The sequence below is a fragment of the Brassica rapa genome, chromosome A05, assembly GCF_000309985.2.
Source record: "Brassica rapa cultivar Chiifu-401-42 chromosome A05, CAAS_Brap_v3.01, whole genome shotgun sequence".
In the NCBI taxonomy this organism is placed as follows: Eukaryota; Viridiplantae; Streptophyta; class Magnoliopsida; order Brassicales; family Brassicaceae; genus Brassica; species Brassica rapa.
In genome coordinates, this window is record NC_024799.2 from 20,400,765 (window position 1) to 20,411,896 (window position 11,132).

The following is an 11,132-nucleotide window of genomic DNA, read 5'->3' on the forward strand; positions in this document are numbered from 1 at the left end:
TCTTTCAAAATGATATTATTCTATAGTTGTACAGAGATATTTCAGTTCACTAATATAAAAGTTAAAAATGCAGGAACTAAAAATAAATTGATTAAAAAATAAGTGTGAACACATTAAATTATCTGCGGTGGAAATAAAAAACTTAGTATGTAAACGCGTTAATTGTTAAATAATTGTGAAACCAACACGTCAGCATAGTCTAATTGAAATCAATATGAAAGTGCCACACGACGAATATAGTGTGAACACATTAATGACAACTGATTATCTTTTAATACATGGAAGATGATTAATACAAATAGCTACTAACCTCATTTTGAGTACACTTCTATAGTCTTTAGTTGACTAATCATCTATTTTAAATTAATAACTTTGTATAACATATTTTTGCTAGTTTAGATAATTAAAATATTTTGATTTGTGATAATTTGTCATTTTTAATGGTTTGGATATATAACTAATTAAATAGAATCAGCTTTTATAAATATTGGATATTTAGGGGTGGACAAAAAAACCGAACCGAACCGATCGAACCGAACCAAAACCGATTCGAACCAAACCAAAGTCCATTTCAAAACTTTCAGTCGAGATTTTTTCAACCCGAACGGTTCAGTTCAGTTTAAACCGAACCGAACCGATAAACCGAAGTGTTTTTATAGTTATTTAAATTAAAAATATTAGTAGTATCAAGATATTAAAATCCTAAGATTAAGCCAACGTAATTTCCTTTTGCATGAAGGGAATCCTAATATAATTTGATTTCCATGACACTTCGTCTAACTTTTGTAATATTCGTCATTAAGCCCACATAATTTCCATGTTAATTTTTTTCCAATAGCGTATACTTTTAAACCTTAAAATTAAAACTTAAACCAAGTCTAATTAAATAGAATTTAATTTACATATTTAATTTTTGATTATGTCCAACGCAATTATTTCATGACAACCATATTAAAACATGATTTCTTGTACAATAAATAAATTAAGAGAAATCCGATTAAACTGAACCGAACCACCGAACCGAAATACAAACCGAATCGAATATAAACCAAACTGAATATAAGCCAAACCGAATATAACCGAACCGAAATCGATCCAAACCAAACTAACTATAGTTTACTTCAGCTGAAAAAATTCTAGAACCGAACTAACTAAACCGAACTGAACTCAAACCGAACCGATAAAATAACCGAAGTGTCCACCCCAAGATATTAGTGGGATAGCCAATTCAAACTAAAAACAAATCGACTGTTGTAAAAAATTCGAAGGAAAGCTTAAAAGAAGAGAAAAAGAAAACGATTTTATCAAAACCCGACGTAGAAGAGACCTATCCGGCTATCCCTAATTAAGTACTTTTCTTGGTTCGCGTTAGGTTTTTGGTTTTAAGCGGTCACTCACCGTCTTGAAAAATTTTGAATCCATTTTAGCGTCGTCCCTCATAATCAAATCGTGCGTTGTTGCTACTCTCTTGAATCCTAATGTAAGCTCTCTCTTTTTTTCTCTTGAATTTTGCTTCGTCTTCTTCGGGTCGTTATATCCCCAAATTGTTAACTTTGATTCTTTAGTAGGAGATGGAAGCTCTCTACGCCAAGCTCTACAACAAATACACCACCCTCAAGGTTTCATTTCTCATCTTAATTTCTGATTCGGATTTCGAATTTACAAAAAAAACCCTCTTTTTTCCCTTCCAGGAGAGGATTTTTTCGGAATTGGATGAGGTTAATTTGAATCAAGAAGAGAAGTTCCTTCGCTTTGTTAAAGGTACCACTCTCAGAAAGTCTCTTCCTTTAGCATCTTCAGTCTCTTCACTTACTACTTTCTTCTCTCTCGTTAAGTTAGAATTGCTAATTAGTTAAGACAGAGTAGAGCATCAATGAACCCCTAAGCTGCCTTGTAAACTCTCATTTTGCCTTTTGCTTGCAGCGTCAGAGACCCTGACGCAGCATTTGAGAAGTGAAGACCAGAGTTCGAAGGAGACCATAAGGAGAATGAGGGATGAGATAACTGAAATCACGTATGTGTTACTACTTTGTTAATCTTGCTTATGGAGTCTGTTTTTTTTGTGAAATGTGAAAACCAATGGCTGTCTTTGGTCCACAGATCCGCCAGGCACCAGGAGCGTCTGGAGTTTCAAAACCGTCTTGCTGAAGAAGAACGAAAGAGTAAGATTGATGATTCCTGGTTATGGAGAGTGCCTTTTACTAAATGGGTTTTTTTTTTTAAAAACAGACAAAGCACTTTCGGAGCAAGTTGAGAAACTTAAAGAGCTTATCTCAGAGGGAGTTCCTCAAAGTGGAAGAAAACAAAAGACTCCCGAATCTCATCAAGTTACTACTAGAAGCATGGGGAAACGTAGAAGGCTGACAGAGGATGTGGTAGAAACAGACATGGCATCACCTCATGTTAGCATACGGCAGAAATCAACTACGGTATTAACAAATTGCCTTGCATCTTCCTTAAGCTGAGTCATCAACTTTTGCTCACTAATTCTTGTTCTTGTTTCCAGGAAACTCTCTTGGTTTCTCAACCACAATGCTCTAAAACAGCCGACGTTGGATCAAGTACCTCTGCTGGTTCTCCATTCCAAGCTCTTAGCGAACAATTGACAGGAATGAAACTGTCAACCAACAATGAAGGCGAACGAGTCTGCATTATAGCCTCGCATCCATCAAGCGGTAATCTCTTTTGGCATATTATTTATGTCACTGTATGCTTGCTTTCAAGTAAAATGCATACACTTTCCTGTCATTTACTTCAGTTCTAAAGATTGAACCATTTTTGAATCTTTCTCCCTGGCTTTTTGAACATGACAGGTCTATCATTCAGCTTAACTTTAGTAGATAACTCAACTGGTGAAGAAGCTGAGCTGCTCTACAATGTTGTATCGCTGGGGACATTTGAAAGAGTTGTGCCCAACTGGATGAGAGATGTTATAAAGTTTAACACAAGTATGACTCCTCTCTTCTTCGAACGAGTCTCTCGAGTCATCAAGCCCCGGGATTGATCGGTAATGTACATCTGCCTCCCTTAACTTCCGCCATCATCTTTGATGGCTTCTTAGTTTGGTGTTTCTCAGCTCAGTAGGTGAAAAAGTTAGGGAAGTTTTCATGTATCTATAGAAATGTTTGTATCCCTCTTTAGCTTTGACATTGGTTATGCAGACTTATTGTGTCCTTTCAAGATGTTTTTTTTTAATTGTCTTTTGCTATCGGCACCTACTCTCTTGTAGTTCCTATACTCTTTGATCTAATTTGAATTTTGTGTGATTCAACACTTTAAAAGACAGTATGCACTGAAATAGCGCCTTGATAATTTTTGGAATTTTGGATGTTATTATTTAAGAACCAGAAAGATAAATTGAATGCAAAACATATTATCTACTCAAGTTAAACATATAAAGACATAAACCTTTCTTGTTCTAATACCATTTCTTCTCAAAGGTCTCTGAAAAAAAGATGAACATAAGATCTCAACCCAGAGGCTTCCTTGTTACTCTTAACCCATCATCAAGAACCTACGAACTAGGTACTCTCTGCAGGATTGAAGCCAAAGGGTTTTATGGTTCGAGCTACAGGAGTGCATTTAAGGGGATGAGCCATAGTCAGGTTCAGTTCTCCAGCAGCCTCTTCCAGTTTAACCTCATCCCCTTTGATTGTCCAGTCAAAGCATTGGACCATCATCCCAACTGCAGTTCCTATAAAGATGTATGCTAGATTTGCTCCAGGACAGCCTCTCCTTCCGCTCCCGAAAGGAATGTACTTGTGTGCTTGCTCTCTTCTCTCATCCTCTTCCCCGGTTCCTAAAGAAGCTAGAAACCTCTCCGGCCTAAACTCATCAGGATCTTCCCAAGAACCAGGATCCCTCATCACAGCATAAACATTAACCAAAAGCGTTGTGTTCTCCGGTATGTAGAAGCCTCTGATTCTACACTCCTCTCTGGAGGTCCTTGCAAAGAGTGGAGCTGGTGGGTGCAGTCTAAGCACTTCTTTGACCACTGCTTGCAGATAAGGAAGGCTTGGTAAATCTGTTTCTTGAATCAAACTTGTTTTCCCTACAACTGATTCAATTTCTTTTCTCAGTCTCTCAAGAATGTTGGGGTTGTTCACCAGCTCAGCCATTGCCCATTGTGTAGTTTGCCCCATACTATCAGTCCCTGCAATGAAAAGTTCCTGCACTTGTAAAAAAAAAAAAAAAACTTCTTAGTCTGGATAATTACTTTGAATATTTCTTAAGGAGGGGAAGAAACACTTACAATGAAAAAAGTCTTAATATGGTTCCTAGTGATCTTATACTCAGCATTTTCATCTCTAAAAGCTTCCAACAATACGTCCATCATGTCTGCACTTTGATGCTCACTCGGCTTCTCTTCTTGGTGTTTCACTAGAACCCTCTCTAGCAACTTGTCAAACCTGTCGGAGACACTCAATATATCCTTCTTGAACAAAGAGATTCCGAACTTCTTGAGCGGCCTGTGAAGCAATGTTGCCAAGAAAATCTTCTTAAACAAGGCAAATGACTGGATAACTAGACCCCTGGCTGTCTCAGCCTCACCATCTTCCTCCAAACAATATCTGCTTCCCATGAGCATCTTGAAAATGATCTTGTTACTGACCTTCATTGCTTCCTTGCCAATATCAACCATCTCCTTATCCATTGCCTTGCCAAGCAGGTTAGCGTAAAACCGCTCTAGCTCATCGGCACGGATGCATCGTGACCGCTCGAGTGCCTGAGATCCGAGCAGGTTTGTGACGAGGAGCTTCTTCATAAACTTCAAGTAATCTCCATGGGGAGCCATGAGGAAAGTGGAGGATCCGAACAAGAGTGACTCATCAAGCGGAGGGAGGCCACGGAACGAGACGTTCAGGTCGTGCGTCTTGAAGATCTCGGAGGCTACTGAGGATGAGGAGACGAGGACGATGGGGACATTGAAGATGCGGAGGTAGAGGAGTGGTCCGTGCTTGGAGGAGAGTTTCTGGAAAGACTTGTGGATAAGAAGAGAGAGTAAAAGATGAAGATGACCGATGATTGGGAGAGAGGGAGGGCTCGGAGGCAAATCAAACCTCTGTGGTTTCCTGACGTAGAGAGAGTAACAGAGAAGTGACAAGAGGCATAGGAGGACGAGAATGAAGGAGTTTTGAAAGTCTACGTCCATAGTCGGTGCTCAAAAAGCGAAGGAGATGCCGTTATATTTTCCTTATCGGAGAGTCTTGAATATAATATTGTACGGCCATGCTTAATACATGTTATTATTTCTTTGATGGACGTGAAATAATGGATAACTGTATATATACTTCTTTCTTGTCAGAAGTTGGAACTTTTCTCCTTTGGAGTTGTATAATAATTGGGTTTGTTTTTATGTTGTTTATTATTTGCCAACAAAATTGGAGCCTTGCAAGTGTTTTGAAGTCACTTCAATCATGCATTGTACACCTATATTACTGTGTTCATTTTTCCCGTCACATGCGTATGGAGTCTTGTGGATGCAAAACCGTATAGGGAGTCTTGTACCTTTTGTGTAATCCAACGCTTGAATAGCCAGTATGTGTATATGAAGGGCCTCATCACAAATGGCTACTAAACTGTTAATAGTAATTTCCAAGCCTGAAGAAGCGTCTGGATTTTTGGGAATTCAAAATACCGGTAAGAACATGCAAAACCGGCCTGAAATTTGTAGGCCCTAAAACCATGATTAACCTGAGGTTCTTAGGTTCTTAGCGGAAGTTAATAAACCGTTACTTAATTTTTAACTAAAAAACTAAAACCGGTTTTTAAAGTTTTTATTTAAGAACCGGTTCTTAGTTTTTTAAGTTAAAAGTTAAGAAATAGTTTCTTAACTTCGCTAAGAATCTCATCTTAAGAATTTTGGGTTAATCATGCTTTAAAGCCTAATTATTTTTCTGATCCCCAGAACCTTGAGAATTTTCAAGATTTGTTATAGTAATTACCAAGCCTGATGAAGCGTCTGGATCTTTTGGAACTCGAGATACTAGTAAGAACAGGCAAAACCGGTCTGAAAATTATAAGGCCTAAAACCTAATTATTTATTTTATTCCCAAAACCATGAGAATTTATTATCATGGGGAAGAATTGAACAACGGATCTTATCTATACATCTACTAGCACCACCACTAAAGCTACTTAATTATTTCTACTTGGAATTAAATAATATAATTTTTCAAAGTCCCAAGCCTATATGCATTTAGACCCAGTTCTGAAAACATGGTGTGTCATATCCGATGGTTGTCATAAAAAATTTCTTCAAAATAACGTAAACTCAGTTTAAGTTTTATTCCAATGATTACCTTCATTTATTCCCTCAAAATAGAATACTCCAATTCTACTATTAATAGCAATTATTAATTCTAATAATGCTATTTTTTAGAAACTTACAAATTTTACCCAACTATAATTTTTATTTTAACTAAATCTTTATTTTATACATAAATTTCGTTTCTATAATAATAAACAATGATTTATATTTAATTATAACTGTATTAGCGAAAGTATTACTAAATTCAATAAAGTATAAAACACAAATATTTAATCTTTTTGATATAAAATAAAACTATATAAAAATTTAAGCATCAATTTGTTAATAAAAAGTTCAGTAGTAGAAATAAGGTTGTGAATAGTGTTTCCTCAAATCTTAAGGGATACTATTATAACCTAATTTTTCTTTTAAAATGATGTACTATTAGAAAATATTTTCTTTTACTTTTTTGATGTATTCCCTCGGAATGATGCACTATCAGAGATGATCTTAGGATTGTTGAAGCTTTATGTATGACAAACTATGGTCTATTGTGGGTTTTGTTTGGTTTGTTTATGTTAATTTATATTAAAAGTAAAGATATATCTAAGGAAAAAATATTATTAAAGAAACATAATGTATATGTTTAGGGTTTTTTTTTATAGCTAAATTGTAAATATCATTCTATAGAAATGAAGGTTTGGTTACAATATTAGTTGCACCAAGATTTGTTTTAAAAGCCAATCTGATTTTTAAGGGCCGCAAAAAATTCAAAAAACCCCCTAAAAATCTAATAAGTTAGCTCAAAACTTCTAAAAACATGGACAGCTTGAAACTAACTAGAATTCTCGGACAAAAAAACAACAATTTAGGACTCCTAAAACCAAAGCACTTCTTGCATAGCTAGACTAACTTTCAGATCAAGAGTATAGACTGAAAGGATGCTCCGTTGAACTCACCTAAGTGGCACCAACAGCTTCAACGGCGGTGGCTGGCTTCCACCCCGGGACACCGCTGGAGGAGGTCATCAACAGGACAAACCTTTAGCTATCTCGACAAAGAGCAAGTTGTAGACCCGAATCGACACCGACGGTCAAGCTCATGCGGTCTATCCAGGCTCCATCCAGCCAAGCGACACATAGGTACGACAAGGATACTGGTGATACAAAAAGCTAACTGTCAGAGCAAAGGTTTACAGGAAATGAAGCACAAGGAGTAACAAACTCCATGAAGCACAAGGAGTAACAAACTCCTTGAAGCAGACGATTCAACCGGTGAGAGAAAATCTTCATCTTTCTGCAGGTGACGCCGAGAAAAGGGTTGTTCTCAAAGCCATCATGAAGAGCATCAAAAGCAAGAAGGAGAAAGACAATCGAGAACCGGGAATCGGGAATCGCCATGGCTGTTGTCTCTTCACCTATTCACTCGACCTGAGAAAAGAAGCTCTACGAAAACCTTGGACAAGCAGCTAGCGGAAACCTACTGGAGCGAAACGACAGGTGCAGGAACGGCGACGACAGCTATGCGTCTGATGTTCCGGCGGTCTCGGATCTTAAAACTAACCCAGCTTCGAGTGCAGTCGGCGACTAACAAGAGACCCAATGCCCGATTCCGATGGTGACCCAGATTCCTCTCGCCTCGCTGGTGCTCTGGAAGTAACCAAAGATGCCTTTGAAAACCTATTATCTGATGGAGAAACGACCAGATCCAGAGACTCAGTGCGCAAGGAGGAAAGAGGAGAGTGGTTCAGCAAAGGGTGAAGCAGAGATGGTTCAACAAAGGGTATATGTTTTGGCCTTCTATGATGATAGATCATCGATCTCACAAAACATGAAATATCAATCACGTGAAACTTGTAAAAAAAAAAACTTTACAACAATCCACAACATAATACATTTAACATTTTTCTAGTTTGATCATCGGAGAGAAGCAAAGTTAGCCGTTACGATGATTGAATTGTCAAAAATACATTGTGTTTTTTTTTAACTCGTGCATGGAATGGTTTGGCATTGACAAAGACAACATTTAATCATAAGAAATAATTAATGTGGGTTAACAAAGATTTTGTATTAGTTTGAAAAGATGTTGAATCTAATTACGTAAATACGATTTGGTTGGTTATATTTTCACGTTAAGTATATGAGAAAATATAGTGTATTTAACTGACATTGTATTATTAGACTAATTTATTGTAAGACCAAAAACTAATAAATAATAATATACTAGATTAAGATTTGCGCCTTGCGCGGAATAAACATTATATATATATATATTATTTTATGTATTATATATTGTTACATATTATAAAATAATAAATATATATTAAATAATTTAAAAGAGTAACTATTACATATATAATTAAATTGGTGTGAACATATAAATCAATTTTATTAATCCAAACAATAATTTTTTCTATTTGATAGGATATGTAATTAAATTTAAATGATATTAAATGCATAATATATTTTTAATATTAATGTCTATTAAATGATGATTTCTACTCATGTGGTTTTATATCATAAGTATTTTTTATAGTAAAATTTTAAATTACTGATAACAAAATTTTCATTGTGGGATTAATAGTTTTAGTAATTTATAATTTAAATAAAAAATAAGTTGTCAATGTTTGTTCAAATATTTTATCAAAAAAATTGTTCAAAATAAATTTAGAAAATAAATTTTGTAATCATTTGTATTTTGTCATAACAAAAAAAAATTAAACCATAGATCACAAAATTTGAATATGAGACTTTTAATAGTTTTAGTAATTTATAGTCATTTAAAAAAATTCAAAATATAACATATACAGAAAAACTAAATTTTTATTATATGGTTATTGTGGTTGTTTAATTTATTTTAATAATTTTAAGATTAAAAAAATATGATAGAAGATACACTAAATTTTATCAAGTCTTTATTATTCAAAATCATTAATTTTCATATATACTTTAGCCAAATTAGGTAGTTCTGTAATTTTTATTTAAATAAATAATAAAGAACATTAATAATGAATTTATGGTTAGTTTAGTAAAAAATTATTATATAATTAGATGGACCAACATATTTCTCTAATAATTCTAAGAATCATCATAGTGATGACACGTGACTACAAAAAGAAATTGTAATGTGTTTTAATTAATATATTGGGGATAAGTCTAACGTCTACTTTTACATTAAATTTTTAGAATGATTTATTTTTAATAGTATAAACATACCTAAAAGAAAAAAAATATCATAAAAGATATGTAACATATATGGTTTGGCCTTTTCTGATAAAAATGATTTAAGCTGGATCATCGATTTTTCAAAACAATTGATTCAAACTTGTTATTATTAATATATAAAAATAACTTAACAACAACCCATATAATACATTACAACTTTTTTTCAAAGCAAGTAGTTATTACTCTCTCCAACACTCTAGGAAAAAGATTATTCCTTATTGACGTTTTGTCGCACACTTTTTATAATTAAAAATTACTTTTAATTTAAAATCCGTTTATATTTCTAATTTTTAATACGCCTTTAGCTAAAACTGATAATAGTTTGAGTTCATATGTTAATATTTATATGAGTTTCTTAAGTCATGATTTTATTATTTTTCCAGTGTTTTTTTTTAGTTTTGCTTTTGGTTTACTTTATTTTTGCTTAAACAATGACAAATATTTTTATAAGTTTAATTGGTTAATTCAACTTTGACATGATAACTAAAGGGCGCCATTTGGTTCTTAATGATCTTGTACTCATCACTTTTGCTTCCATAAACTGCCAACAACACATCCATCACCATCACATATGTAAGGTACAAAAAAAAAATATTGAGTAACACGAGTGACTTTAAGAAGATGAGTCATGACTAGCTTATAAAATCTTATTTTCAAACCATGTCGACGCCTCCTTCAATGTTCCAATCAAATCCATGCACCAGAATAGCCACTGCAGTTGCCACTATAACGGTACCGAGAGCTGCGCCGGGCCACACGTCTTCCACTTCCAAAAGGTATAGATTTCTTTACTTTATCTGGTTCTGAAGAAACCAAAAACCTCTCTGGCACAAACATGAACGGGTCTTTCCACACAGTTGGATCCCTCATAATCTGATATACATTCACTATCATTGGTGTGTTCTCCGGTATTAGAAAACCTCCGATCTCACACTGCTGTTGAACCTCTCTTGCTAAGATAGGTCCAAGCGGATGCAGTCGCAGTGCTTCTTTGATTACCGCGTCGAGGAACACAGTGCCACAGTTTCCTTTAAGGAACTGTCACATGTCGTGTAAATTCACCTACATACATTTTTTTGGGTAAATTAGTGGTTAGTTTTTCTAATTAATTTGACCCAATAAAAATAGTTGGTTAATTTACGTTTTTTACTCAAATCTATAGTTATGAAGAAATTTTTTAATTGAGGGATTCAAATTTTTACACACCGATGAACAAATTCGACCGGACTGGATGTTTTGGTATGTTATTATCTATTCTGGATTGAACCAAAATCGGTTTATATATCAGTTTATTTGGTTATTGGATGAAAACCTAAAATTTTGTTGAGTAAAATTCAGTCAACTTGGTCTACTGTGGTTTATGTCAGTTAATTTTTTTTTATGTCAGTTAATTTTGTTATTACATATTGAATCGATCGATTCATGCTTGCTCAACTGAACCGTAACCTAATTGAAAGAACATTCACCCATTTTTTTATTATATACTAGAGGCGTTTACGCGCTTCGGGTGGGATATTCTTTATTATTGTTAAGTATATTTTTTTGGATAATGTAATTATGTGGTCGTCTTTATTTGTTAATAGCATTATTTGGTGTTTTTATTGTGTTATGTAGTAGTAGATGGTAAGTTAATATATTTTGTGCTTGTTTTTTCAATA

General features: G+C 34.4%; 2 protein-coding genes across 5 annotated transcripts; one reads left to right on the forward strand and one right to left on the reverse strand.

Moving 5' to 3' along the window:
- Positions 1 to 1,250: 1,250 nt before the first annotated feature.
- On the forward strand, positions 1,251 to 3,266 carry LOC103869361. Of its 4 annotated transcripts, none has more exons than XM_009147438.3 (8): positions 1,251 to 1,480; positions 1,566 to 1,619; positions 1,692 to 1,761; positions 1,924 to 2,014; positions 2,101 to 2,162; positions 2,230 to 2,429; positions 2,507 to 2,675; positions 2,814 to 3,266. In XM_009147438.3, the coding sequence occupies exons 2-8, from the start codon at positions 1,572 to 1,574 to the stop codon at positions 3,002 to 3,004; spliced, it is 831 nt and encodes a 276-aa protein (XP_009145686.1). In that variant the 5' UTR covers positions 1,251 to 1,480; positions 1,566 to 1,571; the 3' UTR covers positions 3,005 to 3,266. The 4 variants fall into 4 exon arrangements, with proteins under 4 accessions (XP_009145686.1, XP_033147106.1, XP_009145687.1 ...); XM_009147439.3 differs by having other exon boundaries at positions 1,256 to 1,480; positions 1,569 to 1,619; XM_033291215.1 differs by having other exon boundaries at positions 1,566 to 1,761.
- Positions 3,267 to 3,313: 47 nt separating this feature from the next.
- On the reverse strand, positions 3,314 to 8,623 carry LOC103869360 (cytochrome P450 705A22). Its single transcript, XM_033291211.1, has 2 exons — positions 4,253 to 8,623; positions 3,314 to 4,169 (listed from the first exon to the last, which is right to left on the reverse strand). The coding sequence occupies exons 1-2, from the start codon at positions 5,150 to 5,152 to the stop codon at positions 3,522 to 3,524; spliced, it is 1,548 nt and encodes a 515-aa protein (XP_033147102.1). The 5' UTR covers positions 5,153 to 8,623; the 3' UTR covers positions 3,314 to 3,521.
- Between the last annotated feature and the right edge of the window lie 2,509 nt (positions 8,624 to 11,132).

What these genes read in the sequence shown, in the direction of transcription:
- LOC103869361 (XM_033291215.1), top strand. Translation starts at nt 1,572, where the DNA reads ATGGAAGCTCTCTACGCCAAGCTCTACAACAAATACACCACCCTCAAG. An exon ending in GATGAGATAACTGAAATCAC is followed by an intron (nt 2,015 to 2,100) that starts GTATGTGTTACT and finishes TTTGGTCCACAG; the next exon opens with ATCCGCCAGGCACCAGGAGC. An exon ending in AGCCTCGCATCCATCAAGCG is followed by an intron (nt 2,676 to 2,813) that starts GTAATCTCTTTT and finishes TGAACATGACAG; the next exon opens with GTCTATCATTCAGCTTAACT.
- LOC103869360 (XM_033291211.1), bottom strand. Translation starts at nt 5,152, where the DNA reads ATGGACGTAGACTTTCAAAACTCCTTCATTCTCGTCCTCCTATGCCTC. An exon ending in ATATTAAGACTTTTTTCATT is followed by an intron (nt 4,170 to 4,252) that starts GTAAGTGTTTCT and finishes TTACAAGTGCAG; the next exon opens with GAACTTTTCATTGCAGGGAC.